Source organism: Amia ocellicauda, chromosome 15, assembly GCF_036373705.1.
Source record: "Amia ocellicauda isolate fAmiCal2 chromosome 15, fAmiCal2.hap1, whole genome shotgun sequence".
Classification (NCBI taxonomy): Eukaryota; Metazoa; Chordata; class Actinopteri; order Amiiformes; family Amiidae; genus Amia; species Amia ocellicauda.
Genome location: NC_089864.1, coordinates 21,080,719 through 21,099,080, shown reverse-complemented (window position 1 = coordinate 21,099,080; position 18,362 = coordinate 21,080,719). Strand labels below are relative to the sequence as shown.

Genomic DNA, 18,362 nt, shown 5'->3' with positions numbered 1-18,362 from the left:
GTGGCATTGATTCAACAAGGTGCTGAAAGCATTCTTTAGAAATGTTGGCCCATATTGATAGGATAGAATCTTGCAGTTGATGCCCAATTGGCACTAAGGGGCCTAAAGTGTGCCAAGAAAACATCCCCCACACCATTACATCCCCACCACCAGCCTGCACAGTGGTAACAAGGCATGATGGATCCATGTTCTCATTCTGTTTACGCCAAATTCTGACTCTACCATCTGAATGTCTCAACAGAAATCGAGACTCATCAGACCAGGCAACATTTTTCCAGTCTTCAACTGTCCAATTTTGGTGAGCTTGTGCAAATTGTAGCCTCTTTTTCCTATTTGTAGTGGAGATGAGTGGTACCCGGTGGGGTCTTCTGCTGTTGTAGCCCATCCGCCTCAAGGTTGTACGTGTTGTGGCTTCACAAATGCTTTGCTGCATACCTCGGTTGTAACGAGTGGTTATTTCAGTCAAAGTTGCTCTTCTATCAGCTTGAATCAGTCGGCCCATTCTCCTCTGACCTCTAGCATCAACAAGGCATTTTCGCCCACAGGACTGCCGCATACTGGATGTTTTTCCCTTTTCACACCATTCTTTGTAAACCCTAGAAATGGTTGTGCGTGAAAATCCCAGTAACTGAGCAGATTGTGAAATACTCAGACCGGCCCGTCTGGCACCAACAACCATGCCACGCTCAAAATTGCTTAAATCACCTTTCTTTCCCATTCAGACATTCAGTTTGGAGTTCAGGAGATTGTCTTGACCAGGACCACACCCCTAAATGCATTGAAGCAACTGCCATGTGATTGGTTGGTTAGATAATTGCATTAATGAGAAATTGAACAGGTGTTCCTAATAATCCTTTAGGTGAGTGTGTGTATATATATATATATATATATATATATATATATATTTTTTTTTAACATATTTGTCATCTACTGTACATTCAATAGGTTTGAATTGTGTGGAATTACATTTGGAAATGACAAGTGATTGGTACCATATGGTATCGTCAATAATTACAAGCAAAACACTGTTTTCAGGTGGCTTTTTTTTAGAACTGAAGTTCCCACCCATCCATCCTTCAGGGCAGCCCAAATGGTGTTTTCTACACAATACCTAATCAGAAGCAGGGGAGAAAAAAAAATGCACAAAATATTTACCATCATGGCAAGTCTATCATCATAGTTAAATCTGTTCAGTAAAGCTTTCAGGATGAACATTAAAAAACAAAAGTAGAAGAAAGATGATGTGTATCGCTGACAGTAGGCAGATGGTGTTAGACTCATTCCAGATGTCACCCAGTCTTTTACACCTACCACTTTCGCAATGGCATGCAATCCATCTCTCCCAGAGAATGACAGAACAGCAGAGTGTGCTACACCTCGTTCCTTTGAACAATGAGCCCAATTCAGATGCGATCCTGTCTCATCTGCAACAATACAGCTCAGATCGTTGTACTTCTCCGGCTGTCTTTTTAATAAGCACAGCATGTTCAATTGTCACCCAGATTCTTAACCGCCAGCTCAATCCCCTGCTTCACTACTGAATATTTCACACATTGCCCATTCTAAATTGATCCTTGGTTCAATGGAGTTGGGTGGTGTACAGACTACAACCCACAGATCCTAAATACACCCTGATCGACGTCTGCTAGACTGCATGTCACTGTTCTCACTCAGCATGGATTGCTGTCATTAAACCTACAGTGCACCGCTGATTTTACCGCCCACTAATTACTCAACTGCAGCGTGTGGAATTAAGTACTGATCTCTTTGGTATCAAGCAACTTCCTCCCAATCGATCTTGCACACCATTCGGTTTTTGGCATTGACTTACTTTTCTCATCCTTCTTGTTTACAAGGCAAAATGTTCTGTGAGTTTGTTTTCAGCGTTTTTTCTCCGTGGAGTTCTTTTAAACTATTTCTCCCACTTCCCTTCTCGGCTGTTTGTCAGTTCTTTAAAGCAGGATACAGGTTTTCAAAAACACAAATGCTCTATTCACTAATACAGTTAAAACTGTCTGAAGAAGGAAAACATCTTCATTTGCACATACAGGTACTAGAAAGCCAAGTCAAGCAGAAACAAACAGGGCAAAATAAACTGGATGGAAAGAAATTTCCAGAATCTCATTCAGGTCACTACATAAAGGCCTTCCAAAAGGTTTATACACTGCTCAAAAAAATTAAGGGAACAATTAAATCACACATCGGATCTCGATGAATGAAATATATTAAAGATCAAAATCTTTACTGTACATTGTGTAATTCGTTGAGAACAAAATGACGTAACAACGGTCAATGGAAACCAAAATCTGATTGAGGGCTGGATTCAAACTCACACCGAAAATCAAAGTAAACAATTGAAATCACAGCCTGTTCCAACTTGTGTGAATTTCATCACAGCAACTCATAATATGACTCCGTAGTGTGTATGGCCCCCATGTGCCTGTATGCACTCCCGACAATGTCTGGGCATGCTCCTGATAAGACGGCAGATGGTGTCCTGGGGGATCTCCTCCCAGATCAGGGTATCAGTGAGCTCCTGGACAGTCTGTGGCGCTACTTGGCGGTGTCGGATGCACTGATAAATAACGTCCCAAAGGTTCTCAATTGGATTCAGGTGTGGGGAACGTGAGGGCCAGTCAATCGCAACAATGCCTCTGTCATCCAGGAACTGCCTACACACTCTGGCCACATGAGGCTGGGCACTGTCCTGCACCAGGAGGAACCCAGGGCCCACTGCACCAGCATAAGGTCTGACGATGGGTCTGAGGATTTCATCCCGTTACTTAACAGCAGTCAGAGTACCATTGGCTAGCACATGGGTGTCTGTGCGACCCTCCAAGGATATGCCTCCCCAGACCATCACTGACCCACCACCAAACTGGTCATGCTGGATGATGTTGCAGGCAGCATAACGTTCACCACGGCGTCTCCAGACTCTTTCATGTGTCACATGTGCTCAGTGTGAACCTTCATCTGTGAAGAGAACTGGGCACCAATGGCGGACCTGCCAATTCTGGTGTTCTCTGGCGAATGCCAATCAAGCTGCACGGTGGTGGGCTGTGAGCACAGGTCCCACTAGAGGACGTCGGGCCCTCATGGAGTCTGTTTCTGACAATTTGGTCAGAAACATACACACCAGTAGCCCGCTGGAGGTAATTTTGTAGGGCTCTGGCAGTGCTCCTCCTGTTCCTCCTCACACAAAGGAGCAGATACCAGTCCTGCTGCTGGGTTGATGCCCTTCTACGGCCCTGTCCAGCTCTCCTCGTGTAACGGCCCATCTCTTGGTATCTCCTCCATGCTCTTGAGACCGTACTGGGAGACGCAGCAAACCTTCTTGCGATGGCACGTAGGGATGTGCCATCCTGGAGGAGCTGGACTACCTGTGCAACCTGAATGGGCTGCAGGTACCGCCTCATGCTACTAGTAGTGACAAGGACACTAGCAAAACGCAAAACTAGAGAAGAATCAGTCAGGAAGGATAAGGAGAGAGCAACTGTCTGTGGCCACCACCTGCAAAACCATTCCCTTTTTGGGGGTTGTCTTTGCTGTTGCCTCTCCAGTGCACCTGTTGTCACTTTCATTTGCACTCAAACAGGTGACCTTGATTCACAATCACTTAGGCTTCCTAACTGGACAGATTGATCTCCCTGAAGTTTAATTGACTTGGTGTTATACTGTGATGATTACCTGTTCCCTTAATTTTTTTGAGCTGTGTATCAAGGGTATCAAGTGTCCACTTACTACACCTTAACAAACAAATTAAGTGGTCCTGTTCCATCAGTCATGCCTTAAAGTCACTAACTTCTTATTTAGCCTTATAGTCTACCTCTTTCTCCTCCATTATAAGGGAAGCACAAGCTCTACTCACATCTGAGATCAAGATGTTCATGCAGGACTATTTTCTCAATATCTTCCTTGTTTCTGGTAGCCACTCTAAGGTAAATGCTTACACTTTGACATGTGGAAGCCAGTAAGTGGGAACAGAACTGAAATTGACTGGGTTTCTGTTCATGTAAATAAAAGATGCAAAGCTCTGTGAACCAAGCCCAAGATGTGCCAAATACAAAAGCATCCACTGCAGAGTCTGATAGAGATTATATTATTCGTACCTGGCTGAATACTGCTGAGCTGAAAACTTTAACCAACTCTCCACTTTGACGTAAACTGTTATCAAATGAACACTGACATTAAATACAGTTACTCTGAAATGGTGGTTTCAAATATTTTTTCCGCAAACTCATTCACAAGAAGCAATGTCACTATGGACTGGGATGTACTGTCCAGATATTTGCCATTCTTAGATTTTTTTTTTTTTCTGTTGAGAAAAGGACATCTGTGTTTGATGACAGAAAAGAACCCAGATGTACACGGCAGACACATCATAAAAGATTTCACACATTACTGAGCACTCCTTCTACACAGGTCAAATGAAAGAATCATAAGGCCAAACTAAAGTATAGATGTCATTCCATGTTTCTAACTCTGAAAATGGTTCGTTGCACATACATCTATTCTAGGTAGCTGCCTTAATACCACTGGAAGGTTTAGTCACTGTGGGTCCCAGGCAGATCTGCCAGCAAAGTTTGGGACAAAGGCAAGAGACACCATAATAGAACCAGTTACTACATATGAACAGATATGCATTGCAGGTCATCTCATCCTTTTCCTCTAAAGGCAAGTGTGAATGAAGCAAGTGTGCATCCCTTTCCTCACCCAATTGTCTTTCATGCCCCATCCAGGAACAAGAATACTGTGGGCAAAACTATTTTTTTAATTAGCCCAAATAAATGTATTTGCTTGCAGACAAACTATAATTGGCATATGTTGGTATTGCATAGACTAGGCGAGAAAGACTATCCTACAAGTTCGCAAACATCTTCAACAAGAAATTGTCAAAATAAGCAACAATACGAAGCCTAAATAAGACATCTGTTCTAACCTTCGGGGCCATCCTTATCCGAGACTGACACCTAATAGCCCAGAGAAATTATGACTACTAAAATAGATTTATCGAACAGATATGTTTACTCTAAATCAAAGGCAATTGCTGCCTTACAAATGACAGCAGTTATCTAACGTAGCCTCCCAGAATGGTTACATCACAATTTAATGGGGAGATCGAAGAGAGAACTGAAGTTTGAATAGCTAGGATTCACGCAGAGAGCTCCCAACTCACAAATGTTACAATTGACTAAAATAAACAAAAATCTGTACTAAATAGGTGGCGCGTCCAAATGGTGGTACATGCACATTAAACACACAATGGCTGTTCATCCTCCTTTGATTTTCACAAGCTGAATCCTTCTAAGAATTCTCTGCTAAGAACTGCTGCTTCCTTAAGTATCTCCGAAGTTAATTAATTATTTGTATTGCATGTACTGCAGTTTCTTTCAAAGAATGTTTTAAATTACTTAAAAAAATCCTAAATAAATTGTGAGGAGCTTTTATAGTGTTTGTATTCTTTAAAACCTTTTAAGGCTTCATAATTTTTAACGAAATCTGTTATGGAAAAAAAAAAAAAAAAGAGAACATTATAATAGTTTAATTCCGCTTCCATAGCTAGCGTTACCTGAAGTTGTTTTCAAATTGCTTTTAAAAATCAAAATTTTCACATTTTAAAGCACAAGTAGAAGAATATTTACATTTATGCTTATTACAAATAAACAAACAAAAATTATAATTGGGTCAGGTATTTAACACTTGCATGGGTAAATATAAGTATTTCATTTTTCAGTGATTGATCAATAATGCAACCTGATAAAACTTTGTTTTGTTTTAAATTACTTTCCGTTTCCTCAATATGGCCCCTGTAAGAAGCTTATAATACTGATTAGGCAAATACAAAGCACCTAAAGCATGAGAAACAACACTTGCTCAAAAGCCACAAACAAGGCCTCAGTTTACTAATATGTCTGAGAGTGACACTCACAGTAAACATCAGCAAATCCCCCCAGAGTTTGTACACTTTCCCTACTGCTGAAGCGTAATTCAAACTTCAAAGCCCATGCACGGAAAAACCTATAAAACGAGACTCCGTGTTTCAGTCTACCTGCGTTGAGCTGAAGTCTTGGCAACTCTGCATTCATCTGCGTAGTAAAGAGCAGTTTAAAATAATGTTAAACCTATCTTAACCAGTATGTTCAGTTGTTTTCAAAAAGATGTGATTGAAAGCCTGTCTTTAGCATGAGCAGCTTTATCACATACTCTCAAATTGAATTTTTAGAGTAACATTTTGTCACAAATACCTCCGGGGGCCAAATCACAACATCTCGATGTGCAAAAGCTTCTGAAGAGAACCCTGTGATGAAGAGCTCAGAATGCATCTGCAGTGAATGCCAAGCTGCAAGAAAACAAAGTCTCACACGGGCCTGCCTCTCTTTCATGAGACACTTCTCAGGTGCTGCTGAAGGCTGCTCACACTGAATGCGATCCAGTTTGTGTGTGCTTATTTCCCTCTCTCTCTTTCTCTCTCTCTCTTAATCATACAGTAGTGTAAAATATAAGCCCATATGAGGGGCAATAGATGCCATTCGAGCCAAATCGCTCACGCTTCAAGAGAAAGTTCTCCTCAGACCAAAGACAGCTGCAGCCCCAGATCCTATGCGACTCCTGCAGACAAGGTCTTCTGCACTGCTAACCACACATTTGATTGATGACTGCTGTCTGCCTGCGTAACCTATGCTACTGAGCCAAAGCACCAGTCTTACAGTTTCAAGGATAAACTCCCTGTCCGTTAAAGTGGAGCTCCCAAAGTTACACAAAGAGGTGGACAGTGTATGGTAGATGTTCCACCAGCATATTTAGTGCTCGAAAAAGTTAGTTAAACCTGCAGAGACCAGCATATCCTGTCGGTTCAATTAATGAGAATTGATATAAAGTGGTGAATTCATTATCTCTTCTGCCTCTCCAGATCTCTGACCTTTCCTAAACCGGTCACTGCTAGCAGGCAATAAAATACATTTACATGGTCCGTGTTGTCTCTAAAGACCACAGTTCGGGGGAATACAGACAGCCTGACACTCTCACCCGATCAAATCCTACGATCCTGGGTATGACAGGTGTTAATCTCCCACCCATGTTCCACAAGGAAAGGCGGCTAAAATTATAAATCCACTGACAACTATCTGATGAGCAGCAAATCACTAGGCGATGTATCTACCCAGCATGCAACCTACCAATGAGGAACATCAAGACGGCCCGGCCCACAGTCCACAACTGAAAGTAAATCAGCCAGCATTTGCATTAATTCCCCATAAAAATGCCCTGCTTTGAACTTTCACTCTTTAACCACATGCCAAGTACTAGACTCTTTTCGAGATGCAACCCAAATCTGCTCATCTCAGCACCTGCACAGACCGTATTGAGAATTTTCCCAAAGTCACCAAACTTGGTGGGCAACGTGGGCATCCCAGCATTCTCGCCTGATCACTGGAATAGTGCCAGCTTTATTGCACAACCATCTACATTCACAGGATCCTGGCATCACTGGACCGTTGTTCCTCTTAATTCCACCTTAAGTTGTTTGTATCTTTTGAACTTGTGTTTGTGTCTGAGCTATTCCAATTTAGTCTAGCTCTATTGGTCAAATGACTTCCAAGAGTTTCATCCACCTGGTGAGAATTACATTATGTCATAATTGATTCTCGTAATAGAAATGGGCATCATCAATGGGCATTTTCAACCATTTACTATCTTAACACATTACAAACCAATAGAAAACAAGTCTGGTGCTAAATTGGTGGTGGAGAGTTTCCCCACAGTATCCAATTGGGTCGGGTATAATCTGAAGACGTGAACAGACTCTGTGCGTCTGTGTGTATAACAGGCTGATAGTAGCGTATTTATTATAGATTTGATGGCTTTAAACAGAGCACAGAAAGAGCGGACCACTTTAAAACCTCTTCAGATTTTTTGGGATGTTTGCCTGCATCATGTTTGAAAGCTAAACCAGTAGTAATTAACACACACTGGGGTGTTTAAGTGGAGCTCATGTAGGGAAAAGCTGTAAGGGCTGAACATTGTATTTTGCTTTCTCAACAGCACAACCATTAGGACTAGAAAATGAATACAACAGTCTGGAAGCCACCACAGAGTCTCTGACCATCTTCTGCTGCGGCCAATCGGTTCAAAAGAAAGCACTTGAACTGCTCTGCCTCACAAACTAGTCTTGTAGCCACCTGAAGTGTCCGCATGGGCAGCGGGTGCAGCATGTTAAACAGTAACTTAATAAAACAGCCTGGGCATGATTAGTGTGTGTCCGGCCATCCCCAAATCCCAAATCTCTACCCTCTTACCTGGTTGTAGAGGGCGCAGACGTGGAGAGCGGTGTTCCCCGAGGCGTTCTGCGCACTCATATCTGCTCCATAAAACAGGAGGTGCTCCAAGTGCTGAACGTGCCCATGGCGACAGGCCTGTGGAGACAAGATTGTCAGGCATGATTAAGTCACTGAAGGACTGAACCACTTGAGCCGCCTTTTCAAAGTCAGTGAGGGACACCGGTTCGAACAAAGCACAATGCAATGGTATGTGTGTCATTAGTGATTGGCTATAACAAGGCATTAACAGCAATCTTATTGATGTAGTGCCATGTATTTTTCAATGTGTATAAAGAACATACAGCAGATATCAATCTTGTGTTATATCCCTCCCACTGTCTCAATCATAATATTGTGTTTTTTTTATCAGACATCTTTATCTAAGGTGAATTACATGGTTGAATGTTCTACATAAACTTAAACCCCTTCTTATTCTGACTGACATGTATTTCAGACATGGGCCCAAAGCGAATGTGGTAAAATCCAAATATGAAAAAAAGCCCAAATCTCAAAGGAGAAATATGTTGCTGTGGGTTTCCATGGCTGTTTGACAATCATTATTTCCACAGAGCAACGTGGCTGCATAACCTTAAATGATTTATCATCATAATCTACTAAAGAACACAACAGGAAAAAAAATGCTTCTCATCTAAGTATGCACACCATGTAAGGCCCACAGAGCAGAAGATAATTATTGGGTGCTTGTTTGCCAGTCAGTACCGTTATCAATGCCCTGCTTCTTTTCACAAGTGTGCCTTGTGTGGGAGGTTTTGCATGTAAATCGACCAGCCTACTCTGTCCTCCTTGACTACCATGAAAAAGACTGTTTCTGCTGCATTGAACTAGAAGGGAGAAGCACAGGCTCGTATGCAGTTTGAGAAGAAACAGATTTGCGAACAGCTTTTTGCACACATTTATTAATCAACTTAAAAATATATATATATACCACCTATGATTGTCTCTTTTCCACGTCTTTTTTGTAATAAATGAGATGCAAAGAAAGGCCTTCGTGACTCACATGGTGAAGCAAAACGTATGTTTTTAAGTGCATTTATTCCCACAAACCAGAGAATCACATGTATTTCAAGAACTGCAGCAGTAGCAATCTCTGATGAAGCACCAAGACATTGTGGTGATGTAGCCTTTAAATCTCTCCTTACAGATATCCTTCTTAATTTATTGCGTTTCAAAATAAATATAATCACTTCAGTCCACAAAACATTCAGTCTAAAACAATGCATATATTAATTTAATGAAATCCTCATGACAATACCAATTACTGGCTAAGGGTCTACAGACTAATTTGTGTACAGTTCGGATAATATTAGACAGAGAGCTGCTTGCAGGGTATTTAATAGAGTCTAATACATTAAATAATTTACAGATACATAGTATACTCTATATAGAACATTATGTTATGCATGAGAGTCTTGAAAAGTGGTGTAACATTGCAAATTACAGATAACAAGAGGAGTTTCTCAGAATAAATGAAATAGGACATTTCAGCACTAATTGCTTCTAAGTTAGTGCTTCTATATCTGCATCTCTCTATCTCAGTGCTGGAAGGCCTGCTTTTATATATAGTATTCAACCCCTAGTTTAACTTAAATTCAACAGATGAAACTATGAAGGCAATTTAAATTAGAATACTCCGCCTGCAAAGTGATTTTTTATTACAGCACACTGAAAACTGTTACTTATCTGGTTCTTAAATCAATGTGCATACCAGACAGCCATTTAAACAAAATCATGGCTTCTGATTAATGCAAAAGAAAACAAAGCTTGATGTCTATTTATTTCCCTACCATCTGTCAGCACGGAGCTCAGAATGTGCTTCTCCTTAACAGGGCAACCATATATTGTTGATTTGTAGGTAGATCTTCCACTTATTGCATTTAGATTATGTGCAAAGCGGGATTCATCAAATTGGAGACATCAGTCTGACACAGGCTCTGTCACTGGCCAACTATGGCTGTGGTCCCCTATGTGTTTTGCCCTTCACTAAATCAGCACTCTTTCTATAGATTGGCAGAACAAAAAGTCAAAGAGGGGTGGACTAATGAGGCATGGTGTCTTGAAGAACACATCCAAACTTGGGAACGAAAGGAGAAAAACGTGTGGCTGTTGTATATTTCACAATGTAATTGTCTTCCATTTCAGCCAATGATGCTTTTCAACTTTACTGATGTTTTTTAAAAAGAAGAGAGGCCTGGTTGGAATAAACATTTATTTACACTAATAGCGGTTTCTGGTTGATTCTTTTTCTACTATAATCCCCTGCAATACAGTGGCGCTGCAGAAATTAAAAAAAAAAAAAAAAACACAAACCCATGCATCTCACGCATTGCCTTCCCTATCGTGTATGAGAAAATGAAAAAACATCTCATTGATTTTATCGCTGTTACATGTATGGGGGAAGAAAGCTATGTTTCCAAGGCATCCTGTTCTTTACATTTCATTAATGAAGATCTAATAACTGTACTAAGAAAAGACTGTGGGTAACTGATATAACCAGTTTTGCAATGATGCACAGCTTAACCAGAAAACAGAGATATGAGGATAATTAACAATGCAATTTGGGAAATTCGTGTCAATATTTTTCACTCAGATTCAGGGATCATTTCTTATGATGGAACAGCACTATTTGTTACAAACACAATACAATAAAAACAAATTTAAAAAATCTGATTAGCTGTTATTTAAATGTAAAGTTTTTGTAACATATTTGAGTTCATATATGTTTAAATCTGCTCTCAATCTCTAAAATTGCATTGGTAAGATTTTTGCATCCGCTACAAAAATTGAGTCGTATCTGGAAAAGGTCACTAAGTGATGTTGATGCTATTCAAAATATCAGATCGGGGAAAATGTATTTTTAACCAGCTCCTCAGCTCATTAGCTTAGGGCTGACTCCTCTACTGCTCACAATCTTGGGACCTTATTTTCCCTTCTTGGGAAATGATAATGAAGTGGATCAAGTTCACACAAACTGATACAGTACCTGGTGAATTTCTTGCCAGCCGTTTTCGTCCACACAGCCCACCACCGCATGGTCGTGGAGGAGCAGCTCACAGCAATAGGGGTCTCCTCCCACCATGGAGCTGTGGTAGAGTGGACTGAGACCCCGGCTGTCCTTATAGTCAGGAGAAGCTCCCAGGTCTAACAGCGTCTGTGCAAAAGAAAGGCCATGTCAGACCACAGAGCTCACAGATTTATCCAAAGTACACACTAACGTTAATACAATGGGGCCTTTATATCTTTAAATAACTGGAACAAGACAATGCAAAACAAAAGTGCATCATAAAAACTGCATTTCGATGAAATATTGATGAAAAACAAGGGCGAACATAAACATTCAATTATAAATCATGTATGACTCCTTGTAACAGTTTTAAACTTGTTACATAAAAGGTAAGACAGGGCATTAGTTAAAAATAAAATAATCTGTCTATACACACACACACACACTTAAAACATATTTCTCCAATAAATCACGGCTGAAGAGCAGCATAAATGCCATGTGATAATTGGTACAAGTGATAATGTATAGAACAATATGTGAGCCACAGGCAAAACACACAACCAAATGTTTCTGCTGCTGGAACAGATGTGTGTGTGTGTGTGTGATGTTATAAACTAATGTGAAAACGACCTTTATGTAAAGCATACATAAAACATACATACAGTGAGGGAAAAAAGTATTTGATCCCCTGCTGATTTTGTATGTTTGCCCACTGACAAAGAAATGATCAGTCTATAATTTTAATGGTAGGTGTATTTTAACAGTGAGAGACAGAATAACAACAAAAAAATCCAGAAAAACGCATTTCAAAAAAGTTATACATTGATTTGCATGTTAATGAGGGAAATAAGTATTTGATCCCCTATCAATCAGCAAGATTTCTGGCTCCCAGGTGTCTTTTATACAGGTAACGAGCTGAGATTAGGAACACTCTCTTAAAGGGAGAGCTCCTAATCTCAGCTCGTTACCTGTATAAAAGACACCTGTCCACAGAAGCAATCAATCAATCAGATTCCAAACTCTCCACCATGGCCAAGACCAAAGAGCTGTCCAAGGATGTCAGGGACAAGACTGTAGACCTACACAAGGCTGGAATGGGCTACAAGACCATCGCCAAGCAGCTTGGTGAGAAGGTGACAACAGTTGGTGCGATTATTCGCAAATGGAAGAAACACAAAATAACTGTCAGTCTCCCTCGGTCTGGGGCTCCATGCAAGATCTCACCTCGTGGAGTTTCAATGATCATGAGAACGGTGAGGAATCAGCCCAGAACTACACGGGAGGATCTTGTTAATGATCTCAAGGCAGCTGGGACCATAGTCACCAAGAAAACAATTGGTAACACACTACGCCGTGAAGGACTGAAATCCTGCAGCGCCCGCAAGGTCCCCCTGCTCAAGAAAGCACGTGTACAGGCCCGTCTGAAGTTTGCCAATGAACATCTGAATGATTCAGAGGAGAACTGGGTTAAGTGTTGTGGTCAGATGAGACCAAAATCAAGCTCTTTGGCATCAACTCAACTCGCCGTGTTTGGAGGAGGAGGAATGACCCCAAGACCACCATCCTCACCGTCAAACATGGAGGTGGAAACATTATGCTTTGGGGGTGTTTTTCTGCTAAGGGGACAGGACAACTGCACCGCATCAAAGGGACGATGGACGGGGCCATGTACCGTCAAATCTTGGGTGAGAACCTCCTTCCCTCAGCCAGGGCATTGAAAATGGGTCGTGGATGGGTATTCCAGCATGACAATGACCCAAAACACACAGCCAAGGCAACAAAGGAGTGGCTCAAGAAGAAGCACATTAAGGTCCTGGAGTGGCCTAGCCAGTCTCCAGACCTTAATCCCATAGAAAATCTGTGGAGGGAGCTGAAGGTTCGAGTTGCCAAACGTCAGCCTCGAAACCTTAATGACTTGGAGAGGATCTGCAAAGAGGAGTGGGACAAAATCCCTCCTGAGATGTGTGCAAACCTGGTGGCCAACTACAAGAAACGTCTGACCTCTGTGATTGCCAACAAGGGTTTTGCCACCAAGTACTAAGTCGAAGGGGTCAAATACTTATTTCCCTCATTAACATGCAAATCAATTTATAACTTTTTTGAAATGCGTTTTTCTGGATTTTTTTGTTGTTATTCTGTCTCTCACTGTTAAAATACACCTACCATTAAAATTATACACTGATCATTTCTTTGTCAGTGGGCAAACTTACAAAATCAGCAGGGGATCAAATACTTTTTTCCCCCACTGTATATTGTGTATTTGTTCACCGTTAACTAGTCAGAGGGAAAGATCACTACATGGATGGGCAGCTAGAGAAAGCATAAATCAGAACAAAGAAGGAGTATCCCTGGCAACATTGCAGACATTTCCAAGGCAGAGGCAAACCTTCACAGAAATGATAATCCTGCTGAAAATAAAGTGGTGGGCTCAATTATTGCATCACCATTACGTGGCCAAAACGATTGCGTCACCCTATTGTGCTGCTATGTGTCAGACAACGTGGGGACCTGGCTGAGAGAGAGAGAGCGAGTCGCCTTCATTTTTAAGTGCGCAGTAAATGCCGAACAGCGTGTCCAGATTCTAATCCACAGCAGAAAGCCGACAACTTCTGTGTGGAGTGTATTTCACAATATAATACCACCATGGAGATAAAATGAACCAGCCAATTAATCACTGCTTCATTTATAACACACCCCTTTGTGGCCTACGTATGGTTTAAGTTACTCACAATGAGGGCAGTGTGGTTTTTGGTCCGCACCGCCTTGTGCAGAGCTGTTACTCCATCCCTCGTCCTGAAGTCCAAATGGGCCCCGCCATTTTTCAGCACTTTGATCACCTCCGCACACCCCTCTAGCTGAGCAGCCATCGTCAGCGGGCATTCTGTCATCACACACACACACACACACACACAAAGAAACATTATTACCAACATGAAGCCACCGACATCCTCTCTGTAATAGATACAATAAAGACATTTGTTGAATATGGTGGCATCACAGTATGACATCTGCACACATTCGCCAATTCCACCTGCATGCAATTTACGCTTTTGATGAAAAAGTAACAGGCTTGAATCAGTGCTGAACTGCAGAAGTAAGCTAGGGAGTTGAGTGGACTATCTCAGGGAAATAAACTCGAGCTTGGTTTAGAAATGTTCTTTAAAGCAACGTAACCATGGGAATTACAGCATCCAATCTCAGAGCCTGAAGAATCAAACTGCCGGTCCCCACTGCCTATAGTGCTTAACAAGCTTGTGTAGCTGTTGTATAAGCAGCACAATAAAAGGGAGTAAATCAACACACAAACAAAACATGAAATGAAATAAAACTCAATCATTTACAAAGCACAATTATAAGTTATAAGACCACAGGCAAATATCCCACACAGGATTTGAAATGATCAAAAGCTATACATGGCATAAGATCTTCAATGGATATCTATGCAAATACATGAAATAGGGAAGCAATCCTTAACTCAGAATATAAATTTATGATATTGCTTTGCTTGCGTGATTTATTTTTCCTGTTTGTAATTCTGAGCCCATTGTTCATTTCACTTTTGTTCTTTTGTCAATCAAACAGTAATTTGAGATTTACTTTTGTAAGGGATACAGCATCTTGACTGCTCTGTTTAATATTAAAAACCTTAGACTATTTTTAAGATGTTTTACTTGACAGATATCTTTGCATCCTTAATTGATCCCTGCATCCAACTCTTCTACATTAACAGGAGGATTTCAACTCTGCAAAGTACTCTGCTTTCAACTTAATATAGCAGGAGTGTAGAATTACCTAATTAGCACACTAATTTTGATATAGGTAGGCGTCTCCCACGTGTCACATACAACTGCTATTAGTCTTCAATATACTGTACAATTATGAGTCTTTAATATACAATGTTAGCTCATTTATTTTTTTACAGTACTGAGGCATGCTACACAACATCAGATTTGACTGATTATATCTCACTTTCCCCACATATTTTCATACGTGTTTTATATATGTATTTTATAATGATAGTTCGAAGAATTCAGACAAGCAAAATGTACAGATTTGCCCGGTAAATACCCTCCACAAAATAAACACAATAACTAATTAATCAAATAAGTATTATTATGAATAATAAGGAGGAGAAGAAACTCAATATAGTACATAATTCCTCAGTTGCAAAATTAATGTAGAGTGAATATTTGTTTAGTTGCTTGTATGACTTGCTGAGGATTTAAATCACTGATAGGGTTGCATTTTAATCTAGGCATATTAACTATAATTCACTCTGACAGTACTTCGAGATCTCAGAAAAAACACTGCATTAACCATTCACCATGCAGAAGTACATTCAGTAAAACCCCTTTATAACCCCCAGTACCAGTTTATCAACGGTCTTCTTGCTTATTCTTCAGTAGCCCCCTGCACATACCAGTCTTGTAAATCTTGCCACTATAGACTGAATAGGATGCATTTGTTCTACATACATCATGCTCTGGGATCTAAAACATATAACCCAATTGCTATACTCTAGAGAATTTGAAGAATGATGATAGTTGTTGTAAATTAGATTTTAACCTGGGTTTGGTTTTCAGGTGAAATCTTTCACTAAAAAAAATGGGCTATTGAATCTGCTACTAAAGCAATAATATTTCCCACTCGGAGGAGATGGAATTAAATCCTTACTCCCCTAAATCTTACATCATTGTCCGTTTTATTTATTGTGGTCTGCATGCGCCCAAGTGCATGAAAGACCTAATTTGGGAGGTTTTAAAAGAAAAAGACAGAGGAAAAGGGCTAGGAAGGATGGGTAATGTCTGGGCAAATGTAAAATAGAGAGAGCACTCCAAAACACATAGAACAGCTTTGGTAATAGAGGAGTAACTATTGTTGACATTAACAGATGATTTATAACTATGTAGGGACCACCTTATTAACAGTCATAAACCATGTTTAATTAAATCACTACTTGGACTCTGGGAAAGCAAAATTGAGAGCCCTGAAGAGGTAACCTGCAAAATTGATTTAATCAATTTCAATCAAAGGCAAGATTGTGTTATCAGGAAACACAGCTGAGGTTGTATGGTTCACATATGAGGAAAAAGAAAAAAAAAACATGGTGCAAACTGTAGAAATGTCCCTTTTAAAAAGAAAGCTAAAACAAGACACATTAGGCAACATAAATCATTTCTCCTAGCAACATCTGAGGTAAATATATGTGTGGCACAATCATGAATTGGTATGGGGCTGAGGTTGAGCAACCAGTGAATTAATTCCACAGCCTCCCTCTCACCCCAGGGGTCTGGGAGTTATTTTTATCTATGGACACCAGCCTGCATCAGAAGGGTATAGCTGTGGGTTTATAACCTCACTGTGGGCAGCACTGACAGGGCAAGGAGGTGCAAGCAGCTGCTAATTATAGAAACATTCACCCTAAATCAACAAAGTTTGCTCATGCACAGCAGGCACACGTGCACCGCTACGGAGGTCTAATAAAACAGGTTTAGAGTGAGTTTGGAGCTCAGTTCTTTAAGGGTAAATTCAAGACTGTGGATGAGGGCAAGGGCAAGGGTTTGGGCATTACTTTCTGGTTATGAGGGTGCTGGGGTTAGATAAAGACTACGGTTTGTAAATGAGTTATTTTTAAAGAAACGGTCATGAAAGAGCTACAGCTGAAAAGCAAGGTATCACACTTATCTGATCAGACTGGATCGATGTAAGATTGACATGTATAGGAACTGCAAACATAACTTCACCTCACATTAAAGAATGCCAATTGCCTTTCATGATTGTTACAAATCATTATCACCTTAATCTGGAAAAACATGCTTCTAATTTCAGGCAACATACATATAGTGCATTTCTATGAGTTAACAGTAATAGAGTGAAGTTATACATTCTGATCATATATATGGCTAGGATACAAGTGAAGGGTTGCTCTTATCTCTGAATTTTGATAATGCATTTTCCCTGCTTTTGTGTCTGGGGCACAATGACCAATCTCTCCAGCACTGCAGAGCAATCTTGCAAATGAGTGCCGGTGGATAATACTTCATTTACAAATGAGACTACTCGATGGCTATGACCGCGATCTTAGCTCCAAAAAAAGTAAAAGAATAAACGGTTATATTTGCATAAACCTGTTCTGTGTTGTTGTTAAATAGCAAAGTTTAATTGCTGAGCAATTACCCATGTGGAACAATCTAGCCTTCACACTTGCTTAACGATATCTTTTTCCCCCCGTATTACTTGGCCAAATCTGAATAACACCCAAGTTTGAGAGGTTTTAGTTGTTCAGTCCACATTTTGGAGGCTGGAGGTGAGTGTCTGACCTTTCACAGAGGAAATGGAGCTTGTCAAATCTTTCAAGCTACACAGCCCTGCCATAGTGAAATGAGCAAACAGACAAACTACAACTGGATCAAAATATCATGCACACAGTGGAACAGAAACCAAACATTACTGGTGGCATGCTGAGTTTTGCACTGTGCAAAGATCCTCAACCATTTATTTAAATATGGGTTTCAACACAGCAGATTAAGCTTGTTGTTGTTAAGATTGTTCTGAGGACAAAATGAGATACAGTATGTATTAATGAGTGTACAGACAGTAAAGGTTTAACATTTGAGACTGAGGCTGAACTGAAAAATGCATTGAAACCGTTCTTTTGTTATATCTTATACCACTTCATTGTTGCAAAGTTATTGAGGAGAGAACCCTCAAGCCTCCTGATTAATAATAAAGCTACAAAACATGAATCAAAGCTGCAGGTTTACCATTTTTTTCCATCTTGTAATTAGTGCATCTTGAACCAGATCCTTGAAGGTGTAACAAAAGCATTACCATGGATTGTTGAACAGCAATTGCTAGAGAAAAGTGGACTCTGCTGGCATTAACAAGCACAGTCACATTTCTACTTGGATCTTTTATCTGGATGTCGCTGTAACTCTGATGACTGCCAGGGGATGTTAGATTGCTCACATACTACACCTTTTGTTAAAAACAAATCATTATATAAATCATATTAAATTAAACAA

At 40.4% G+C, this 18,362-nt stretch overlaps 1 protein-coding gene across 1 annotated transcript in view; it reads right to left on the bottom strand.

Annotated features, from left to right (window-relative positions):
* shank3a (SH3 and multiple ankyrin repeat domains 3a) overlaps positions 1-18,362 on the bottom strand; it is a 385,335-nt gene that overhangs the window by 191,158 nt on the left and 175,815 nt on the right. The window contains exons 7-9 of the mRNA XM_066724020.1: positions 14,067-14,218; positions 11,317-11,484; positions 8,295-8,411 (exon numbers count right to left, since the gene is read on the bottom strand). Of these exons, the coding sequence (XP_066580117.1) occupies positions 8,295-8,411; positions 11,317-11,484; positions 14,067-14,218 (437 nt within the window). The remainder of the gene's footprint in view (positions 1-8,294; positions 8,412-11,316; positions 11,485-14,066; positions 14,219-18,362) is intronic.